The sequence below is a fragment of the Nuphar pumila genome, chromosome 10 (genome assembly GCF_984573655.1).
Source record: "Nuphar pumila chromosome 10, dmNupPumi1.hap1.1, whole genome shotgun sequence".
In the NCBI taxonomy this organism is placed as follows: domain Eukaryota; kingdom Viridiplantae; phylum Streptophyta; class Magnoliopsida; order Nymphaeales; family Nymphaeaceae; genus Nuphar; species Nuphar pumila.
The window spans coordinates 1,115,284-1,140,318 of NC_143258.1; the positions used below are offsets into that span (position 1 = coordinate 1,115,284).

General features: G+C 36.6%; 1 protein-coding gene across 1 annotated transcript; it reads left to right on the plus strand.

The window, feature by feature from the left end:
• On the plus strand, window positions 1-25,035 carry LOC149823170 (putative anion transporter 3, chloroplastic). Its single transcript, XM_090018695.1, has 8 exons — window positions 1-510; window positions 1,979-2,205; window positions 2,396-2,765; window positions 2,905-2,949; window positions 3,038-3,184; window positions 24,228-24,365; window positions 24,437-24,470; window positions 24,658-25,035. Exons 1-8 carry the CDS (start codon window positions 58-60, stop codon window positions 24,837-24,839), a joined length of 1,596 nt encoding a protein of 531 aa, XP_089874821.1. The 5' UTR covers window positions 1-57; the 3' UTR covers window positions 24,840-25,035.

The window sequence follows — 25,035 nt, forward strand, 5'->3', positions numbered from 1 at the left end:
TGAACCCGTTTCCTTTAAAAATCTTCTGACTCGTCGCGAGGAGGCATCGATGGCAAGATGAGCTTCCGACTCGTTCTTGCCGATACAGTTCCCGGTTTATCCGGTTTTCGTCAGCCTCCAAACCCTAAATCCGAGACGCGTCGATCGTCCTTGCCGTCTCCGTTGCTTCCCTGGGTTCCAAGGAGAAGAAGGGAGTTCTTCGTTTCTCGTTCTTGTTGTTATTCGTCTCGAGGAAGTCCGCTTTTCGGGGGGTTTCGGGATCGAGCCGCTCCCTGTTCCGTTTCGAAGGATGATGAATCGGTTTCAGACTCGTTTTCAGACTCGGCCCCGTCGCCGTCGCCGGCCAGCGAGGGCGCGCTCGAGTTCATCACCTCCGAGAGGGTGAAGATCGTGGCGATGCTCGGAAGCGCGCTCGCGCTCTGCAACGCCGACCGAGTCGTCATGTCGGTCTCCGTCGTCCCCATGTCGTCGGCCTACGGCTGGTCCCGCTCCTTCTCCGGCGTCGTTCAGGTTCCACCTCTCTCTCTCTCTCATTGATTTTCGATTTAATTGAGCTCCAATAGTTGGTGTTTTAAGTTTTTGTTTGCAATTTTGCAGTTGGGTGTTTGTGATATTCAGCATTGAATTTAGTATTTCTTTTTACGAGCTTAAATTAGTGCGAATTTGGTTGAATTTATGGTTTGTTTGATAAATTAGAGGTGTTGAGTTTTGAATTTCCTTTAGAATTATGGAAAATAACGGCACCCACCAAGGTATTTATGGTGTATTTAACTATTTTCTTTTTTTTCTCTTGTGTGCTTTTTTTTTTCAGACTGTGGAAAACCGGGTGACCAATTTATTCTCTTTTGGGAGTTTTGTGGTTTGCTTATTCTTTTACAATTTTGAAGAACGTTAGTTATTAAGAGATGTGTGCCAGCGGTTGGTTACTTTTTTCTTGTTTTGTTCATAATCAATCATAAAAGGTAAGCAGTCGGGGCTCGATTCCCGCCGGCTTTACCTCCTTGCGTAAGCCGACGCCCAGCGTAGGCCCTGTGGGCAAGAAAGACGAATTTTATCATCTTGCGAAGAGGACTTGAATCTGTGCCACTTCACATCGGACATCCATTTAGCTAAAGTTTACAAATCCATTTGGATAACATAAATCTGAAAAAGGTATGGGGAAAACAAAAGGAAAACCGCATTGGCTGAAACAGAGATACAATTGAGCTATAGCTGATCTCAAGAATCCACGGCCATAAGACTACCAAATTCTTTCTGCATTCTTTAACAGGAAGAAGTGCTAATTCTCAATGCTACTCTCTGCAATCAAATACATTTGTCTCTTGAATGCAGGTTTATCATACCTTTTTTTCTATTTATAACCCGGAGGAACCGCACCTGGGTGCAGGGACATATTCACCGTTCTGGCGGTGTAAAACTTCGAGGCTATCTTCACTGTCTACTGTGTGGTAATGGATTAAATTGTGCCTTAGTCTTTTTACTTAAGTATGCACATGGTCTGGGGAAAATGATCTGCAGACACCTTGCCCCACATAAAACAATATGTTTTGGCAACGTGAGATTTCCAAAAGGTAATATATTAGCAGCCTTATGTCTTGAGACCGTTGCGTAAGCCAATTAGTTTACACAGACTTCACATAAGAAGGGATTTAGGAGTAGGACCATACGATTTATCAGTTGTTGGTGGTATAAAATTACTTCATGAACCACTTGCTTGATCTTGCATTGCCCTAGGAACTGCCTGTGTCTATTGGCTAAGTTTGTAATAAGCCAGCAATCCAAAAGGCAAAGACAAAAGGCAGTTACAAGGAATATAGCAGGCTAACCTATAAAGCATATTGAAGTTTGAGGTTGAATTTTACTTAAAGCACTTCATCTTGTGGGTGTTTGCTCACTGCGATAAGAAAATTTCATCTCTCATGCAATTTCCTTCTAATATGCTTATAAATTTTAATTATTTGTGAACTTCTAATTGCAGTCATCTTTTCTCTGGGGTTATCTAGTATCACCTATAGCTGGGGGTGCATTAGTAGATCAACATGGCAGTAAAATAGTACTGGCATGTGGTGTTGCTGTGTGGTCAGTAGCTACTTTTCTCACCCCATGGGCTGCAGAAAGTTCATTGTTGGCATTACTTGCAATCCGGGTTTTGCTTGGTATGGCGGAAGGTGTTGCCCTCCCTAGCATGAACAAGATGATCTTAAGGTACCAGATTTTTTATCTTCTTCTTATCTTGATGGTTCATTAAAAATAAATACATCCATATCTCTATGGTCTAGGTTTTGGTTTTGACTCAATATGTCTTTGCAAACATGCCTTTTTTATGAGTTCTGCAGTCCCTTCTTCAAGAGTTGCTCAGGTAAGTTATTGAAGTTATTTGGACTGTTTTATATAGATGGTTTCCCCGAACAGAAAGGTCCAGGGCAGTTGCACTTGCAATGGGTGGATTTCATCTTGGCAGTGCGATTGGACTTATTATTTCTCCTATTATCATGTCCCAGACTGGAGTTTTTGGACCCTTTGTAATATTTGGACTATTCGGTTTCCTTTGGGTTTTGGTGTGGCTTTCTGCGTCATCAGATACTCCTGATCATCATCCTCAAATATCACAGTATGAATTGAAATACATAAAAGACAGTCAGAGGCTATCAAAGCCTACAAAAGAGAAGACAGCCTTGAGGAGTAGAGGGGTTCCCCCTTTCCGCCTCTTACTCTCAAAGTTACCCACATGGGCGATAATTACAGCAAATGCTATGCACAATTGGGTAATTTCTTTAGATTCTGTCTATAAATATACTCATTAAATCTGCACACCTTTTTCCTTAGATTCTTTAGAATCCCTTGTTTAGAATTATTTATCCTGTCTAGCTTAATATTAATTTATTGTTTACATGTTATTGGCAGGGTTATTTTGTCATCCTTTCATGGATGCCCATTTATTTTAACACGGTAAAGAGTTTGATTGCATTTCTTTTTGGTGTCTGCTTTAAACCACGTGCACAATAATAAAATCATTTATTGTTGTCACTTGAAACAGATTTATCAAGTTGACCTCCGACAAGCAGCATGGTTCAGTGCATTTCCATGGGCCATGATGGCAACTTTAGGATATGTTGCTGGTTCTATCTCAGACATGCTGATTCGATGGGGTACAAGTGTTACTGTTACTCGTAAGATGATGCAGGTATATTTGAAAGAAGTTATATCATTTTTATTATCTACTTGTGGCTTTGTCCAAAATTCAGAAAAATGGCTTCATCAGGTGGCATGAAAATGGCTTGTTGAAATTATTTTTATTGTCATTAACTCATTCTTGTATTAAATCTTTAAAGTTTGAACAGACAGTGTTTCTCTGTATTCTTGTAGAATATGTTCTTATTAATTCATAATAACTATTGTGTACTGTTGTGATGGTTAGTAGAAATTAGCCTATTAACATGCAATGAATTGACTCTTTCATGGGCTTGCTGATGTTTACATGGACCATGCTGCTATGTCTTCGTGACTTTTTTTTTCGTGAAAATCAGTTTTTCACTTTTCCTTTCCATTGATGTTCTAATTTGCCTTTTCTTTTCTTGAAGACCTTATGTCTACATTTTGAGGTGTTAGATGAGTGATAAAAACAAATACTGAATGAGTGTCTGCAAATGGTGTGAGAGAAATGAGAGGTGCAAGTTAGTGGAATGAAGAGAGGAAAGAAGATGATGATGCAGCAAAGGAAGGTATTGGGGCAAAAAGGAAGATCTCTTTCATTATGGGTCTCTTATGACCTTATAGCGAATACATAAACTCATGACAAAATTTCCCCTAACAATGAAGCCATATCTATAACCTGTATACAATGAGCAAATGACAAAAAAGCCCATGTATTTATAAAAGAAATAAGAAATAAGTCACTCATAACTGTAATGAAATAACAAGTGCACAAACACAATGCCACAAAAGGGCTACAAGTGTGCATTGTAAAGAAATGAGCGCCTCCAACAAGATCTAATGCCAAAGTAGACACACAATGCCACAAATGGGTTCACTCACAAAACCCACTAAAGGGGCTAACATAAGAGGCTTAAAATAAATAATGTTTTACTGATAAACATTCATGCAAGAAACATAAATATTAAGGGGGGAATGACCCCTGTTTATATACAGTAGAGAGGGGAAGAAGGAACTCTTCCAACGACTCTTTTGACTAGTCAATATTTTGTTGACTAGTCAAGGTCTAGTTCAAAAAGAACTAAACCTAGTTCTAAATAAACTAGAAAAAAAAAAAACTAAAGAAAAGTATATACATAAAAAAAATATATTTAAATATATATAATATATATAGGTACAATTTTAACATTCCCCCTCAAACTTACAGTACAATAACCAAAAGTTTGTCTAAAAGAAAGTGGAATCGGGGAGCAACGAGAGGTTTGGTGAATTTGCTAACTGGTACTTTGATGTAACATAAGGTAGATCAATGGTCTCTTGTAGACACTCCTCTCGAATATAGTGATAATTCATTTCAATATGTTTAGTACGTTTATGAAAAATTCGATTGCTGGCAATACAGATCGCACTTTTGTTGTCACAACACATGCGGGAGGCTCTTGTCACTTGAACTCTCATATCAGCCAACAACCTTCTGAGCCAAACTACCTCCATCATTGTGGTTGCCATGGCTCGATATCCAGTCTCAGTTGATGAAAGTGAAACTTTCTGCTGCTTCTTACATCGCCATGAAATCATAGATTCACCTAAGAAAACATAAAAACCCATGGTTGAGTGCTTGTTATTAGGATTCACCTTCATAGTCAGAATCAGTACAAGCAATTAAATCTAAAGAAGATGAAGCAAATGGAAAGAGGTCTAAAGAAAGAAAAGTCTTAATATATCTAATAATATGCAAAAATGCTTCCATGTGAACAAAAGTGAGAGTGTGCTGAAATTGACTAGCCTTGTGTACAAGGTGTGTTAGGTCTAGTAATTGAAAGATAAGAGAGTGCTCCAATAAGCTGTCTCTAGGGAGTAGGATCTTCAAGAAGTTCATCATCAATTTGCATCTTAGTGTTGACCATCTCTAAGGTATCAACTCTTTTCATCTGTGATTCCAGACCTCGAGATAATGTCAAAAGCAAATTTAGACTGAAATAATAAATATCATCTAGGAGAGTAAACAACTTTGATTCTTAAGGAGTATTTTAAGAAGCCTAAATCAGTCATTTTGAAATATTTTTTGAGAAGTTTTTTAATATCTTCAACGCTTTGTCTGTCTCCTCTAGTGATGATCATGTTGTCCACATAGAGAATAATAATAATAATACCTTCTTGAGAAATCTTAACAAACAATGCAGTGTCAGTCAAACAAGTTTTAAATCCAATATCAAGCATAACTCGACTAAACCGGTCATACCAAGCCTTTGGTGCTTGTTTAAGATCATAAAAAGCCTTTTCCAAACAAAGAGCTTTACTCTTAGGAATATTTATACCAGGTGGTGCCTCCATATAAACTTCTTCAACTAGGTTTTCATTGAGAAAAATAATTTTTATATCCATTTAAAATATAAGCTATTTTCTAATAGATGTTAAGGACACTAGAGTTCTAATAGTGGTCATTCTAGCGACTGGAGCAAAGGTTTGCTCGTAATCTATGCCATACTTTTTAGAATATCTCTTAGTAACTAATATGGTTTTATATCTTTCAAGAGTTTCATTGCTCTTGATTTTAACCTTGTATACCCACCTACAACCTATAGGTTTATTTCCTTGTGGAACATCTTGAATGGTCCAAGTATTAGCCATTTCTAAAGCTTCTAACTTTTTTCTCATGGTTTCTACCCATTTAGAATGTTCTTTAGCTTGAGTATAGGTTGAAGGTTCAACATATGAATGAATTAATGCAATGAATGCCTTGTATTTTAAGGAAAAAAAATCATATGACAAACTTTCTAGGTGGTTTAGAAATCCTAGATGACCTTTTGGTTTTCACTTCAAACTGATCAACATATTTCTCCAGTGCACCTGGTTGATTAAGGTCCCTACGCCTAGAATATTGTAAATAGTTTTTGTTCCTATGAGTTTGCTCTTCAGTAATTATATTATCATGACCATTATCAAAATTACATTAATCTATTATATCAAGATCACTATCAAGGTCACATTCATAATCACATTTTTCATAGCTTGAACTTAAATCAAATAAAAAAAAATTCATCTACTTTCTTAGCCTTTTCAAATTAAAAAAAACTTTCTTTTTTTAAGATCATATTACGTAAAACATATTTTTTTATTTTTAAGATCAAAGCACCTATAATCTACATAACCCAAGAAGACACAAGGAATAATACGAGGAGAGAGTTTATCATTTCTGTTAGTAGAAACAAAACATTTGCATCCATAAACTCTTAGTCTAGCATAATCAGGAGATAATTTAAAGAGTTTTTCAACTAGTGTTATATTTTGTAAAGAGGAAGATGACATCCTATTGATGAGATACATAACAATTAGAGCTGCTTCAACCCAAAATTCTTTTGGCACTTTTACTATTAGTAAAGTTTGGATCTGTGATACCATGCAAATTTAGATAATCTTTAAATTCTTTTGATAAAAATTCTCCTCCTGAATCAATACGGAAAATAGAAATATCCTTTTCAAACTTTTTTTTTACCAAGTTGTAAAATATTTAAAAATGTGAGAAGATTTCATACTTATGTTTAAGGAAGTAGATCCAAGTATACCTAGAGAAATCATTAACAAAAATTTCATAGTATGTATATTCATTCTTTGATATAATTGGTGTTGATCCCCAAACATCCGAATGTATTAGCTCAAGCGGTCTAGAGGAAAAGAAAGTTCTTTCATGGAATGGTAATCTCTTCATTTTACCAAGAATATAGTCTTTACATGTAAAATTTTCAGAAAAGTGTTGGATTTTGGATACATTAGGATGACCAAGTCGTTTGTGTCATAAATCCAACTCTAATTTCTGAACATTATAACAAAAGGTATCCTTGGGTATTTTCAAAAAATCCATGTAATAGAAATCACATTTTCTATGGTCTTCCCCAATCAGCTTCCCTGACTGGCGATCCTGTACCCAACAACCATCAGAATTGAAGGAGACATTATATGGTCAGATATTTGTACAATTGATAAGATATTTAAATTTAAATTAGGAATATATCTAACTTTTGGAATGGTAATTTTTTTGGAGTTTTGTAAAATCTTTTCGAAATTCTATATTCCTTTTATTTCAAGAGATGTACCACTGGCCGTAAAAACATTTGACACGCTTGAGTTGGTATGGCATTCGGACAAAGAACTACTATTAGGGGTCATATGAAAGGAAACACCAGAATCAAGAAGCCAAGGAGTTTTACCAGGATCGAAGAAGGATGAAATTGCTGCTCTAGTTGAGGCTTCATTTGAAGAAGATACCGCTTTGAGATGAGGTTAGAAAATTTTCATAAGTTGTGACATCGATACGAGTGCATCATGAGGTTTGTTTTCATTTGTCTCTTGTGAAGAACCAACTGAAGCTATTTTCTTTTCCTTCCTTCTTGTAAACTTTGGGCATTGAGGTTTAGTGTACCTAGATTCATGACAATTCTAACAAATAATTTTTTTTCTGTCATAATCATTGCCTTGTTTCCAACGAGGCTTGTTATCATGTTCATTTTCTTGTTTTCAATGAGATGTCATGTAGGGCTTCCTTTAGTTTTCCAGTCTAGAGACGGCCAAAACAGTCATCTTCATTTTTCAAAGAGTGCCCTCTTAGCCTATTCTCTTTCATACTCAATTATTCGATAGTGTCAACAATAGAGGATATTTTCTCTCTATGGAGAAGAGCCAATTTGGTACTTTCAAACTTCGATTTCAAGCTATTTATAAATTGATAGAAATGTTCTGCATCAAATTATTTTTGCCAGAGTTCTATATCTTTTGGGCAATGCTACTTAGGCTCAAGAATAAATAATTCTTTCCAAAGTTCGGACAATTCATTGTAGTATTCCCTAATACTTTTGTCTTTTTGAGTCATTGTCTGAACTTTATTTTGTAGATTGCACACATGTGCAATATCCTTATGTGAATACATGTTCTTAAGGTATTCTCAAGCTTTGTTGGCATGCTCAAATTTTGCGAGACTAAAGCACTTTTTAATATCCACGTTATTGATTAACCAAGACATAATCTTAGCATGCCACATTCTCCACTCTTTTCACTTTTTCATGGAAGCAGCTAATGTTGTAATCTTCTCACCATCTATAAGAGACACTTCTTTTTCGTTCTCTACCTTCGTGATGACTAGTTTAGGCTTCGGATCAGAACCATCAATTAATCCCTACAATCCTTTTTCTCATATGTGGTGCTTCATTATTGAAGACCACATTACAAAATTAGTATAATTGAGTTTCATGGGTACGATGATGACTTTCTCATTGTCATCCATTCTTGAAAAGTAGAGAGAAAAAGATGAAAAAAAAAATAGATGAGAAAGGAAAGAGTAATAGCACGAGCACACCACCACAAATACATGAGCCAATGAACTACGCTTGCATAATAACACGAGAACTTGAATAGAAATTCTTTCTTTCTCCTACAAGCATGAAAAATAAGACTAAGCAATCCTCAAGAGTCAAGAGCGACCTCGCTTTGATACCATTTAAAGAAATGATAACCTCCAACAAGATCTACGATAATGCCAAGTGGACACACCAAAAGTCACAAATGAGCTAACTCACAAAACCCACTAAAGGGGCAAACATAAGAGGCTTAAAATAAATAATGTTTTATTGATAAACATTCATGCAAGAAGCATAAATATTAAGGGGGGAATGACCCCTATTTATATACAATGGAGAGGGGAAAGAAGGGACTCTAAAAGAGTCATTGGAGCTAGTCCAACAGCTACAAACAGAGCCGTTGGACTAGCTCCAACGACTCTTTTGACTAGTCAACATTTTGTTGGCTAGTCAAGGTCTAGTTAAAAAATAACTAAACCTAGTTCTAAATGAACTAGACAAAAAATAAAAAGAAAAGGAAAAATGAAGAAAAGTATATATATACAATTTTAACATGCACATCCACAAATACACAAGCCACTTATGGGCCAAATTCAAAGCCTCACTAAGGGCTAACACATAAACTCTCAAAAGAGAGCTAGAACACAAATATAAAAAAAAGGGAGAGGCAAGCAGCCTCTTTAAATAGGCCACAAGAGGGCTCTTAGAGCTCTCAACGGCTCTAAGGGCAATTACATTAATGTCCTTTCATGAAAGTGAAAGGACAAAAAAGAAAAAGAAGAATTACAATGCTGCCCCTAATGGGCAGCTACTATTACATAAAAAGCAAAAAACTAAAATTCCTCTAGAGGGGATCACTAATTACATCATATATATATATATATATATATATATATATATATATATATATATATATATATATATATATATATTATACAATACATTTTAACACCCCCCTCAAACTTATGGTGTGATCACAAAAAGTTTTTCAAGAAGAAAATGAAATCAAGGTGACAAAAGTGCCTTAGTAAAGAAGTTCATCAATTGATACTAGGAAGTGACATAGGTAGAATGATGGTCTTTTTTAGGAATTCTTCATGCACATAGTGAATCTATTTCTATATGCTTGGTCCTCTCATAAAATGTATGGTTGTCAGTTATGTATATTGCACTCTTATTGTCACAACACAATATGGAGGGTATCTGGAGATGAACGCTCATATCTTCAAGTAATCTTCGCAATCAAACCATCTCAAATGTTGTAGTAGTCATTGCACAGTACTCAACTTCAATAGATGATAATGATACTTTTTGTTGCTTTTTGCATTTTCATGATACCAGAGAATCACCTAAAAATACACAAAAGTCAGTAGTTAAACGGTGATCATTTGGACTCCTCTCCAATCTGAATAAGAATAAGCAATCTGCTCAAGAGAAGAGGAGGATAACAAAAGACCTCTAGAGGTAAAAGTTTGTAAATATCTAACAAGCTTGTGGTGGGAGAATGTTAGAATTGGCTAGCACTGTAAACCGCATGCGCAATATCAAGCCTAATAATAGTTAAATAAGTTAAACTCCAATTATTTGGTGATACAGAGTAGGATCATCTAGAGGCGTCACATCATCAATCTTCATTTTGACATCAATAACTTCAGAGGTAGCCACTTTTTTTTGTCAGTAATTCTTAACCTGTCAATAATATCATTAGCAAACTTGGTTTGAAAAAGTAAATATCTCCTAGGAGATAAGCAACTTCAATTCCTAAAAAAAACTAAAAAATCCAAGATCAGTCATTTCAAAATATTTTTTAAGAATACATTTAGTATACTTTACTTCATGTTTGTCTTCACCTCTGATGATCATGTTATCGACATAAAGAAGGAAAATAACAATCCTTGCATCAGATTTCTTAGTAAACATGACAATATCAGTATAGCAAGATTTAAAACCAAGTTTGAGCATAACATAATTAAAACGATCATATCAGGCTTTGAGTGTCTCTTTTAAACCATAAAAGAGTCTTTCTTAATCAAAACACCTTATCAGGAGGAGCTTCATATTCAGGAGGTATATCTATATAAACTTCTTTTAAATCTCCATTTAAAAACATATTTTTTATATCCATTTGGTAGATAGACCAACCTTTAACAACAACAACTATGAGGGTCATAGGTAGTCATCCTAACTACAGGTGCAAATGTTTCATCATAGACTATCCTGTATTTTTGTGCGTAACCCTTGTCAACTAACTTGGCTTGTTTCTTTCTAGGTTTCATCACTCTTAGTTTTAACTTTATAAACCCATTTGTAACCTATGATTTTCTTATCCTTAGGCAAATCAGATATTTTTCAAGCCTTAGATTTTTCAAGTGCTCCTAATTCTACATTCATAGCTTTTATCCATTCGGGACATTTCTTTGCCTGAGTATATGTGGCAGGTTCAAAGTAGGACAAATTCTTAGCTAGACAAGCTCTATATTGTGGAGAAAATAATTCATATGAAACAAATCTATCAGGGGGTCTAGAGGTCCGATCTGATCTTCTAACTTCTAATTGTTGGGTTTTTAAAGTGATAATTTTCTAGAGCATTTGGTTGTCTATCATTCTCACGTCTTCTATATTGAAATACATTAGGTTCTTTTGATTCAATATTTTTATCATCTTGAAGATTGAGTTGAGGTTCTTCGTTACTAACATTCTTAAATAAAGAATCATTACTACTTTTAGGTAGTAACTCAAATAAGAAAGAATACTCAGAGTTCTTCTTAGGTACATTTTGAAAGAAACTTTCATTCTCCAAAAAGTAAACATTCCTTGATATATAAAGTTTGTCCTTTTCTAAATCAAAACATCTAAATCTCTTTTGAGTTTTCTCATATCCAAAAAATGCACACAGTATAACTTTTGAAGAGAGTTTATCATTTTTGTTAGTGAGAACAAAACTTACATTCAAAAGGCCTTAATCTAAGATAAACAAGAGAGGTTTTAAAGAGTTTTTTCTAAGGAGAAATATTTTGAAGCTTAGATGATGGAAGTCTATTAATAAGGTACATAGCAATCAAACAACCTTCAGCCCAAAATTGCTTAGGAATATTTTTTGAAATTAAAAGAGTTTTAGTGGTCTCAATTATGTGCCTATGTTTTCTCTCAACTTAACCATTTTGTTTTGGTGTATAAGCATATAATCTTTGATGTAAAATCTCATTGTTGTCAAAATAGGTTTTGAACTCATTTGACATAAACTCTCCCTCGAGTCGGAGCGAAAGATGAAAATTTCAGTTTTAAACTAAATTTTGACAAGGTTATAATATTTTTTAAAATTTCAAAAACTTCATACTTGTGCCTAAGAAAGTATATCTAAGAAAATCTAGTATAATCAACAAATATCACATAATAAGAGTAACCACCTTTAGATAAGATAAAAGAATGTCTCCATACATCTAAGTGCACTAATTCAAACGGTTTAGAAGAAAAGAAGGTCCTTTTGGGAAAGGAAAGAGCTTTCATTTTGTCAAAAACGCAATCCTCAATGAAAATTTTTATTACAAAATTTGTTCAAATGTGGTACATGAGATAACTTTAATAAACTAGGATGTCTTAGTCTTTGATGCCATAAAACTATGTCTACATTTTGAACATTATAAAAAAAATTGTTTTTTGGAAGCAAAAGATGATCCATGTAATAGAAGAATCATTTTTTATGTCCTTTTCCAATCTGCTTCCTAGACTGGAGATCCTATACCTAACATTGATTAGATGAAAGGGAGACACTACACCCATCGTCGGTAATTTGAAAAATTTAGAGAATGTTTAAATTTAATTTTGGGACAAATTTTATTTTTGAAATAAAAAATTTTGAAAAACTTTTGAAATTTCCAATGCCTTTTATATTAAGAGAGGATCCATCAGTGGTAAAAACATTATTTTGCATTGAATTAATGCAACATTCAGAAAGCAAAGAGATGTGGAGTCATATGAGACTACGACTCTCGGGAGGTGAAGATGTAGCGACCATTGCTCCCAAAAAGAGAGGAAGAAAAGTTCTTGATTAGTTGATGAAGGACCTCCATGATTTGAGAGAACATGGTTCCAATGGATTTTGAATTTTCATTAGTTTCACTTTTTTCTTCATGAAACGTTCATACATATGCCACTTTTTGTCTTTTCTTCCCTTGAACTTGGGACAATAGTGCTTGATGTATCCCGGTTCTCCGCAACTATGACATATACAACAACAACAACAACTACTATGACATATGAATATATTTTTTTCTTGTTGTCATCATATCTAGGTTTTTCATAGTAAGGTTTTGAAAAATGTGGTGGTTTGTACCCGGTTTTTAAACGGCCAAAACATTATCTTTGATCTCCTTAGAATCTAACATGGATTTTAACCGTGTCTCTTCTATATACACTTGAGCCAAGATTTCATGCAAGGAAAGAGTTTTTTCCCTATAAATAATATTGACCCGAACTTGTTCCTCATACTTGTACTTCTTCCATTCTTGAGCATCATTAGGCGTCTCTCATATAAGCACAAGCTTAGCCAATTGATCCCAAAGTCTTTTGAGGGTATTATAGTATTCCCTCATTATTTTATCTCCTTGCTTGCAACTATGTATTTTGTCTTTAAGATCCCGCTTGTGAGCAACATCTTTTTTAGTATAGGTTTATTTAACATATTCTCAAGCTTCATCGGCTCTTTCAAATTTAAGAATATTAAAGCATGACTCCTCATGCATACTACCAATAAAGAGGAAAAAAACCTTGGCATGACCCACTTCTCACTCCATATAGGCTTTTTTGTAATCAAACCTAGTTTTTTCTCTTTCAACTCTCTTAAGGATCTCCTTAGGTTCTCCATCGGCTCCAACAACCATTTTTATGAGAATTGGTTGTGGTTTCAATACGGAATCGTCAACAAATTGCCATTTATCTTTGCTCATAAGGATTCTTTTCACCGCTGCTGTCTACATATTGTATTTTTTACCATCAAATTTGATGAGAACAACTATTACAATTTCTTTATTAGCCATAGCGGATAAGAAGAGGAGAAAGAGAGATAGAGAGACAAGAAGAAGAAGAAGTAGATGTCGCAAGTTGATGTAGATTCACCGTAAGCTTCTTTACATGATCCGAGCTTTCAACACCTCCTCTTTTCGAATCAACATGCCTTTAAGAGCTTTTAGCTCTTTACAATGTAATGACATAACAAGTGCATAAACACAATGCCACAAAAGGTCTACAAGTGTGCACATTTACAAATACACAAGCCACTTATGGGCCAAATACAAAGAGCCACTAAGGGCTAACACATTAATCTCTCAAAAGAGAACAAAAACACAAATATAAAAATAAAAATATTATTTCCAAAATGCTTAGAACTAGCTAAGAAGGGAGAGGCAAGAAGCCTCTTTAAATAGGCCACAAGAGGGCTCATAGAGCCCTTGCGCTCTAAGGGCCAATTACATTAATGTCTTTTCACTTTAGTGAAAGGACAAAACAAAGAAAAAGAAGAATTACAATGCTGCCCCTAATGGGCAGCTACTATTACATAAAAAGGAAAAGATGAAAATGCCCCTAAAAGGCATTACTAATTACATCATAAATATATATATATATCTTATACAATACATTTTAACAATAACATAACCCTTTAACACTCCCACTCAAGTTGGGGAGAATAATCATCTCCAGATTTCTAGTAGTCTCTAGGAGTTGGGCTCTACTAAGTACTAACAACATTGGTCAAAATGTCGCCCATTGGGAATGAGTAAGCACATGAACAATTTGGAATTGCTTTGCTTCCACCTTCTCCCTTATAAAAATGGCAATCCATATCTATATGTTTAGTCCTTTCATGGTGCACAAGATCTGAAGCAATCTGAATGGCTGCTCTATTATCACAATACAAGTGTATAGGTGTTTTCACACTCAATCCCAATTCTGTAAGTATGGGTTTTAGCTACATCCCTTCACATATTCTATGGGCAACAACCCTATAATTTGTGATGCAGACGCGACCCAACTACGGGAGGTCGGTCTCGCGAAAATGCGTACATTCCAAGTGTACGATGCGGAAGCGATAAAACCTAAAAGGAAATAAATTTTGAAAACAAATATTTTTTTTTGTTTTCGAAAATAGAACACTAACTATGTTAGACTCCCTAAGACTAATATATATATATATATATATATATATATATATATATATATATATATATATATAAGGTTCAGTTATGATTAGATCTATGTATATATGCATATACCTATATCGAGACTGATTTGATTACGCGTATGAAGTTTCAGCCAATGCTCAATGACAGTTATTTACTCATGGAAACAGTTCGCGCAATGGTTATCAATTCAGATCAACAATACAGAACATCAAAAGGGTATGCAAAATTTGAAATCCAGTTTTATGGACTAGTGCATGGACAGCAAGCAGTACCCTAAATTTTGGCACAGTTCAGACAATAATCTTTAAGGTTGATATTCAGTTTGGAACCCAGTTTGGTGTGGGTTCGAAGTGGAAACAAGATGGCACTGACCCAGGCCAGCATTCTGCGCACCAGTCAACCACACGGTATGACTGCCGCCCAATTCTAGTGACAGAATTTCTGCGCCAGGAACAGAGTGGATGATCTGTTCGTGGGTGTATAAAAATGCCTACAATGCACGACAATAACAAACAAACAGATTGCTAGGGATGTATGATTTCACGAATCAGATTGGTGCATGAATCAGTCAACAAAACAACACATAAACAGGCTGTTAACAGGTTTAAGCCAGATTGCAGGAAACAGAGAAAAAATGCACAGCACGTTGCAACAAATACTGGTAATTTCATGCTGTTTCGCAAATGGACACGAAATTTCACAAATCCAAATCAGATGTTGCCACCACTAAACACCAACAGTACATTCATCAAACAATATAGAAACTACGGATACCAACACTTGTATCACACACCAAATGAAGACCGTTCGCTATTCTCAACAGGCGATTGCACTGTCAGTTATGATATTTTCAAACAGAGTTTTAAGCAACAAATATGCTGTTTTAATCAGATTTGAACAGGTTCAGAAAGTGAAGTTTCACAACAGAAATTTCTTTGAATCATTCACCACAAATCTCACACAACTAATTTTTTTGAACATGTAGCATAACAACACGAGTTTCGGTTTAAGGGAAAGAGAATGTGAATCTGGTGTAAATGACCACCAATACGATTCCAACAACAGCAGCTCATCACTCTAGAGGGAGAGTTTTTGATCTGGTTTGGCAGCGGCCTGGTTTAGTTCGGCCACAAGGTTCGAATGTCACCGGGTCGGTTCATGCCCAGCCACCAGTTGGTACAGTAATAGACATTCCAAAACGTCAAGCATCAAGGTACAGCAGTAACAACAATGAATGACAGCAGTGAGCAGCAAGGGAGGGTCGTCCTTCACATCTGGTACCAATGGAGGACGTCCTTCTCAAACAGTGGCAGTGGAGAAGCACGTCACCACAGGGACGTCCTAGGCATTTCAGCTTGGACGATCCCAACTTGTTCACACCAACAAGTTCAAGTTCACCAAAACTCAAAGTCACCAATTTAGGATTGTTCTTCTTTTTCTTCTCACTTCAAAACTTTTCCAAATTTTTTTTAGCAAAGATTCAATACTCCAAAGTTCCAAACCACAAAAACGAGTTCCCCAAGAACACATTTTTTTATTCAAGCTTTCCATTTCTTCTCCATTTTTCTCATCCTTTCTTTTCCACCATTTTTCCATATTTTTTTCAAAGTTAGCAAAACAACGCCATTCATGTTTTTTCTGCTTCTTTTGTAGGAGCCTTGGAAGGGAGGTCAACTCCTATTGGCCCCTAGAGAGGTGGCTTGGGTTCTTGGAAATGTAATGAAAGCCCACCTCTTCAAGGCCCAATAGGAATCACTTTGGGAATGAGCTTACTTGGGGAAGAGAGCCACCTCATTTTGGACCAATGAGGGGCTACCTCTCATTGCACCAATGAGGTGCTTCCTTTTGGACGGATTGGATCTTTAAGCATTGAGACCCAAATGGATCTTCATCCGGATCCGTCGCTGGAAATAAATTAAAAAACTACCCATTATACTGCTTATGCCTTCTAGTGCCACAAAACGAATCCTAATGGGCATAAGAACTATTTGGATCCGTAAGATCTGTCCCCTATAAAAATAAAATAAAATAATAAAAATAATACAACATTGTTTAAGGTTTCGAAATTCACAAAATAGGAACCAAAAAATAAGAGTAAATTTTCTGAGATGTAGGAATCAAAATTCTCAGAAAATTATTGAAGTGAATTTACCAAAATGCCCTCAAGATCCATTTGGACACAAATGGGTCGAATTTGGGTTAGATCTTTTTGGGTAAGCTTTCACATATCAGGTAACCATTGGCAGATCCTCCTCCTGCTCTTCTTAAAGCGTAGAATGGTCCAAATGCTCTGCATCACTTTGCCTCTGCACTCGATCAGAATAGAACCATTTGCTTTTTGCTCTTTCATGAAATCAAGTTCACAATCTGCATCTATGTACAACTCTATGTCAAAATGCCCATGATTAGCATATAGAATACCTTTCTTTGGACTCTGTTTTAGGTACCTCAAAGTGCGATGCACAATGTTCATATGAGCTTGAGTGGGAAGCATGCATGAATCTACTAACTATGCTAACAGTGCTAAGATATATGTATTGTTGGGTATGTATTTTCATACCAAAGTATACCTAGGTGTACTTGGTATATCCTTTTCTATTTGTATATCTTTTGCATTTCCTTTTGTATTCTAGGTATATCTTTGATATACCTATCGAGTGTTTGGTCATTAGCCTAGGTACTGTATAGATTGAGTATACTTAATGTATACCATTAGGGGTAGAATAAGAATTTTACTTTATTTATTTCTTAGTCATTTTTTAAATGACTGTTTTTATTGCTTATATATATATATTCTTGTTGGTCAAAATATGTTTACCAATCCAGCCATTGGACTAGTCCCAACGGGTCCAACTAGCCACTGGACCTCTCTCAACTAGCCATTAGGCTAGTCCCTCATTTTTCTCCCTCTTCCTCTTATATATTGTTAAAGGAAAATATCTTTTTGGTTTTGGGTAGCATTATGTAATTAGTAATAAGTAGATGGGTTCTTTTGGTAACCTATTTTTAACTAATTCCTTTAAGAAAGGATTAGGGTCTAATGAAAACATACGATTACTCTCTCTCTCTGTTACTGTTTTGCCAGGAACCCAACCGACGTTAACATGGTATCAGAACAGCGTGCGATCTTGGGTGCCTGAGTTCCAGTCTCAGCTTCCTTCAAGCAATATCTCATCGGATAGTCGGAGAAGATCAACATCCCATCGCTCCTTTGCTGATCAACGTTCAGTGCCTCTTGGTGAAGATCAGATCTGGCGACAGATCTGCAGTCAGACCTAGTCACGACAATGAAGATCTGACTGGAGGTCATGACTCACATCTGAAGCCAGATCTGGAAGTTGGATGAAGACCCAATGATCATGGGTGCCAGATCTCGTCGTGTACAAGGTGAAGATCTGAAAAGGGGAGGAATCAGATCTTACTCAGATATGGATATTTTTGTCGTGATTAAGAAATGTTTGGGAAAGAAAATCAAGTCTTCGATTTTATGTCATGGTTGAAGTCGCCAGCTGCTACCCAAATGTGATCAGATTGACGTGGAAGTTGATTGTGGCATGTGGATCGTGGAGAAGACCAGATCAAGTGGAGATTGGGTCTGTTGAAGGTATTTTTTTTGCGTCAGACGCTGATCTGAAATCAGATCTAACGACAGGTCTGGTTGTGACATTATCGTGGTGGAGCCTGGCCTATATCAGATCTGACGAGTCCCTACGTCAGATCGGACGTGCCTTTTCTATAACTTCTGATTTTGATTGACGTGCTTTCCTGTAACTTCTGATTTTCTTGCATGCTTTCCTGTTTCTTGTGTGTCACAGATCTGATTTGGACTGATTAGATCTAGATCAAGTCTGGTGGCTGTTTGAGACTAAGTCAAGATGGCGGGTGATCTAAAAAGGGAACTGATTAGAGATTATAAAGCCTTTGTGAATCCTTTTTCGTACGGGTCATCTGTCAAGCTAGATGACTCTAACTATGCGAGGTGGTCCCAGACTTTTATGATGTTCGTCTCTAGTCATCGAAAAAAACATATTCTTTTAGAACCGGAACCACCTGATAAAACTGGGAAATCTAGCACATGGTATGAAGATAACGACATCATTATGTCGTGGATGATGAACAGTGTATTGCCTCATATCGCTGATGGACTTATTTACTACACCACTGCTAAAGAATTGTGGGACAACCTTCGAGATACGTACTCTCACGAGATCAATGTGAGCCGCATCCTACAAGTCGAGCATGAGATTTACCAACTACAATAAGGAGATCAGACGCTGACCCAATATTATGCATCTGTCAAATCTGCATTAGAGAGGTTGAATGCACACATGCCCCTATGTTGTACCACGCAGAAGTCCCATCAGGAGCAAACTATGGTTGCAAGATTTCTGACAGGACTATCATCTGAATTTGTGGTTGCCAAGGTTCAGATGTTGACAGGATCGGATGTCCCCACTCTTGCCGAAGCCTACAACCGCCTGAGTAGATTGACTATCACTCTTCCACAAACTCATTCTGATTCACAAACATCAGCTCTTGTAGTCACTCCAGGTTGGGAAAGATGAAATTTCTTAAATATGTGTGGCAGAGGTCGAGGCAGAGGTACATGAGGAAGAGGTAGATTTCAGTGCACCTATTGTGGCAAATTGGGACATCTTGAGGACAGGTGTTGGGATAAAAATGGTAGACCCCCTACTTCTCAGATATCAAATGTGTCCAAGGCTCAAATTGTGAAGCTTGACATGGAGGTTGCCACTGGCTCCTCCAATGACTCGGTCACTCTCAGTCGCACAGAGTATGAAAAATTGATGTCTCAACGCCCTTCTAGTTCGAACGCAGTTACTCCCATTGCTGATGTTGCTTTCTCCGCAGGTGAAGGATTAAATCAGCAAGGTAGTAAATGGATTATTGATTCAGGCGCCTCTAGACACACCTATGTGGATCTTCAAAACTTTTTTCTAAGCTAGACCCCATGTGTGATCATAACAAGGTTGTTCTTGTCGATGGGAGTTCCTCTCTCATTGTAGGACAAGGAAATGTTTTCATCTCTCTGTTACTTCAGCTGACAGATGTGCTTCATGCTCCTTCCTTTTCTCAAAATTTATTGTCACTTAGTCGTATTGCAAAGGAGCACAATTGTAGAGTGATTTTTTTATCCTTTGTGTTGTATATTTCAGGATTTGCTGATGGGGAAGAGGATTGGTGGAAGCTATGAAGAAGGAGGTGTCTACTATCTTCATCAACCACTGAGAGTCGTGCATACCGTGTCTGAGTCATCCTCCAACTCTTATCAATGGCACCTTCATCTCGGTCATGTGCCTTTGCCAAAACTTCATAGAATTCTTCCTCAAATTTCTCCTTCTGCCTCATTCCAGTGTGAAGCCTGTCAGTTGGGTAAACACCACAGGAGTTCGTTTCCTTCAAGTCAGAGTCCATCGAGTCAAAGATTATTTGAGCTTCTTCACGTTGATGTGTGGGGACCTAGTAGAGTTCTCAGTAGGTCTCAGTGTCATTATTATTTAGTCATTGTTGATGATTTTTCTAGATTATCATGGGTATTTTTAATAAAAGATAGATCAGAAGTTCCTTCAATCCTTATGTCTCTCATTATTGAAATAAAAACTTAGTTTGATTCTCTTGTCAAGATCATTCGCACTGACAATGCTCTCGAATTTAAAACCAATGAGTTACTACGGTTTTACAAGATTCATGGCATTCTACCTCAAACCACTTGTGCTCATACCTCTCAACAAAATGGGGTAGCTGAAAGAAAGTATAGACATCTTCTAGATGTTGCTCGCAGCCTTATGCTACAATCATGTATGCCTCCTTCATATTGGGGAGATGCCATTCTTACAACTTGCTACCTTATCAATCACATGCCATCATCCTCATTGGGAGAACAAATTCCTGTGAACATCCTATATCCCAATGCACCTCTTTTCTCGATCCCTCCTAAGGTGTTTGGGTGTGTTTGTTTCGTTTATAAACTAGGGCCTCATCGAGACAAACTGTCGGCTCAATCTATAAAGTGTGTCTTTGTGGGCTATCCAAGAAATCAAAAGGGGTACAGGTGTTATGATCTCATCGCTCGTAGGGAGTATGTCAGTGCAGATATATCTTTCTTTGAGTCCATTCCCTTCTTCTCAAGTACTGCCTCCAGATTTCTATGTGATCAGGGTGATGCAATGCTATTACCTATTCCACCTTTTCCTTTGGAATCAACTTTTAACATTCCTTCAAGCTTTCCTACCTCTCACACTCAGTCACGATATCATGATCCCCCTCTGGTATATGCTCGTAGATCTCCTCCGGAACCATAACCTACACTACCTTCTCCCTCAGAAGCAAGTCCTCCAACTACGACTGAAGCATCTATTGTGGATGATAATTTGCCAATCGCTATCAGGAAAGGTAAAAGGCAATGTACCTTACATCCCATTTCTAACTTTGTTACAGATGCGAGACTTGGGAGTCATATGAAGAAGTTCATCATAGCTCTATCCACTGAATCTCTACCACTAGATCACCATCAGGTTGTCCTAGACTCCAAATGGAAAGTGGCTATGCAAGATGAGATGGATTCCTTAGTTTCACAGAATACCTGGGAGTTAGTTACTTCGCCTGTTGATGCTGATATTGTTGGGTGTAAGTGGGTCTACACCATTAAGTACAATTCAGATGACTCTATTGAACGATACAAAGCCAGGTTGGTGGCAAAATGGTACACACAGACGTATGGGGTAGACTTCTTTGAAACTTTTTCTCCTGTGGCACGCCTTGGCACTATTCGGCTAGTCATATCAGTGGTTGTCCATAATGGATGGGGCTTATGCCAGTTGGATATGAAGAACACATTTTTGTATGGTGATTTGTCAGAGACGGTGTATGTGCAGCAACCTCCGGGTTTCGAGGTTCAGGGAGAGTGTTACAAGGTGTGCAAGTTAAAGAAAACAATATATGGTCTAAAGCAAAGTCCACGTGCGTGGTTTCAGAAGTTGTTTGAGAGTATGTCCGCATTCAGTTTTAACCGGTCTGCATCAGACCACTCATTGTTTGTTAAGAAAACTCCCACTGGTGTTGTGGTTATGGTTGTGTACGTGGATGATATTATAGTTACAGGGAGCAATAAAAAGGATATCTCAGATACCAAAGCTCATCTGCAGAAGCACTTCGTTACCAAAGATCTTGGTCCTCTTAGATATTTTTTGGGTATAGAGGTAGCTCGAAGCCGTGAAGGGTTAGTTCTATCACAGAGGAAGTATGTACTTGATTTGCTACAAGAAACAAGAATGTTAGGAGCCAAACCTGCTAACATTCTAATGGATCCTAAACTTCACTTGTTTGAAGAAGCACAACCTGTTGACAGTAGAAATTCTAGGTCTCTAGTTGGTAAACTCTTATACGTTACAGTGACAAGACCAAATATTTCTCTAGCCATGAGCAAGATTAGCCAGTTCATGGATAAACCAACCCAAGTACATTGGCAGGCAACAATGATGATTCTTAGGTACTTAAAGTCTTCTCCAGGTAAATGACTACTATACAAATCAAGCTCCTCTCTTTATATAGTTGCCTATTCGGATGCTGACTATGCAGGAGACGTTAGTGATAGAAAGTCCACTACGAGGTTTTGTGTGTTTATAGGTGGAAATTTAATAAGCTAGGGAAGTAAAAAGCAGACCGTAGTAGCTCGATCGAGTGCTGAGTCAGAATATAGAGCCATGACCCAAACTGTAGTCGAAATGATATGGGTTAGATCAATTCTCAGAGATCTACATGTACAGACCTCAACGCTGATGGTGATGAGATGTGATAACAGAGCAGCCACCTATATTGCAAATAATCCAGTGTTTCATGAGAGGACAAAATACATTGAAGTTGATTGTCACTACATAAGAGATCTAGTATAGACAGGACAAATCTCTACTTGTCACGTTGCTTCAGAGGATCAAGCTGCCGATGTGTTTACTAAACCTCTTGCTAGTGTGGGATTTCTTAAGTGCTGTGACAAGCTGAGCATGATAGATATATATGCTCCAGCTTGAGGGGGAGTGTTAAAGGAAAATATCTTTTTGGTTTTGGGTAGCATTATCTAATTAGTAATAACTAGATGGGTTCTTTTGGTAACCTATTTTTAACCAATTCCTTTAAGAAGGGATTAGGGTCTAATGAAAACATATGATTACTCTCTCTCTCTCTCTCTCTCTCTCTCTCTCTCTCTCTCTGTTACTGTTTTGCCAGGAACCAGCCGACGTTAACATATATATTGGTGGGTGGGTGCTTTATAAAATGAAAGAGCAATGTTGTATGTACCATACCGTATCGATACATATTGTTACTATAAGAAATATCGATATAATATACATTCGTATATCATATGAATCGTATGATACAGGATACGGGGTGTATCGTACGATATAAAGTCAACACACTTAAAAAAAGGCTGAATAATATTTTTTTAGTTTTGGGTTTTAAAGACCTCTTGAGGACTGACTCCCTCATTTGTATAGAAGTCATTAGAGAGGTATCCATGCACCCTAGGACTCGTAAGAGCGATTTGGGAGCCGATCCGTTTGCGGTTTGTTAAAGTAAAAGTGCATTTCCACTATTTTTCACTCAAGTAAATGGGTTAAGGTAGAAATAAGGCTCCACACTCCAACAAAAATGACATCATATGATCCGGCATGGCAATGGGACACTCAAGTAATTAGTGAAAACCGATTGAAAATCAAGTGCAACTATTGCTATAATATTTTTGTTTATGTAATATGAAAGTATGAGTCTTGTGGCATGTTCTTAATTGCAAGATATTTAATATTGCATTCTTGTGAGATAGTTGATGTTTGATGATGTCTTATGCGATCATAGAGACATAAATGTTTCATATGTGATTTTATGGTTGTATTTTGTGCAATTCATCATTGTTTCATGTGTTATAATTTTTTTATAATTTTTGCTAGTTTTTTCTTTTTCATGAATTTTTGGAATTTTTTGTAATTTTTTATTAAAAAAATATTTTTTTTGCGATACTATATAATACTTATTTTGGGCCTGACCGATGAGGGTAACGATACGATACTTACAACCTTGTGAGAGAGTGATGGGTAGTTTAGGTGTATATGGGTGTGTTTGTAGTGAGATTTTTCTTGTATATTTTTATTTGTTTCATATCAATAAAATATTTAATTTTTTATATCTCGTTTCTTCTCTTGTATTTGCAAGGCCTATCGCTATTTCAACAGCGAGCCACTTTGTTTGCCTATCATCTAAAATTTTGTTGGATTGCCATTTTCATCAAGGAAAGGTTTTTCATGTCTGAATTTATTGTCTTGCAGTACAAAATTTTGGGATATTCTTTTTTTCCATGTCAATCTGCATTATGGTCATATCACTATATAACTTGTCTCTTGGTAGAACTGTAGAATATCATTAATTTTTAACTGAAATAGCTCTTTACAGTCTTTTTTTCTTCTTTATGTTGATCTTGAAATATGATCAGATGCAATATGTAAAATTTTTAACCTGAAGTAGCTCTTTGCAGTCGATTGGTTTCATTGGCCCAGGAATATGTCTTCTTGGATTAAGTGCAGCAACAAGTCCCTCTCTTGCATCTGCCTGGCTTACTGCAGCTGTTGGCTTAAGTTCTTTCAGTCATGCTGGTTTTCTTGTTAACCTACAGGTCGGTGAATTTAGAACTTCACCTAAGAACTATCATTGCTTTGTTCTTACAAAATTTCCTTGTGCTGCCAGGAGATTGCTCCACAGTATGTTGGTGTGCTACATGGTACCATCCTTACTTTCTATTGTCTCCAGCCTTAGTTTCAATAAATGTCACTCTGACACCTTGAATCTGGAAAATTAGAGCATGTTCATGTAACTTTGACAAGTTTCAGCATTTTGACCTCAATCTTTCTTTTTTCTTTGATGCAATTCCATTAGCTCTAATCTTTTTTGTTTCTGAATTTTAATAGGCATGTCCAACACCGCAGGAACATTGGCAGCTATTGTAGGAACTGTTGGAGCAGGATACTTTGTGGAGTTGGTGGGCTCTTTCCATGGTTTCCTGACACTTACATCAGTCCTCTATTTTATCAGTGCCCTTTTTTGGAATCTCTTTTCGACTGGAGAGCAGGTAATTTTCAATGAAAGCTAACAATAGCTACTACTAGCACGTTACAGCACATCAAATTCAGTGAAAGTTATGTAAAGAATTTGTGCATTAGTTTCCACTCAGTGATTGTGTATAGATTTTGTCTGATTAAATTTTTGAACCATAATCTGTATCCTGTTGAGATCTTCCAGTTAGTTAGAAAAATAGAAATATTAACAAAAAAGTAAATTTCATTGAA

Excerpts from the sequence above, each read along its gene's own strand:
- LOC149823170 (XM_090018695.1), top strand. The coding sequence starts at position 58 with ATGAGCTTCCGACTCGTTCTTGCCGATACAGTTCCCGGTTTATCCGGT. Across the intron at positions 3,185-24,227 it reads TTACTCGTAAGATGATGCAG|TCGATTGGTTTCATTGGCCC; the intron begins GTATATTTGAAA and ends AGCTCTTTGCAG. Across the intron at positions 24,366-24,436 it reads GTTTTCTTGTTAACCTACAG|GAGATTGCTCCACAGTATGT; the intron begins GTCGGTGAATTT and ends TTGTGCTGCCAG.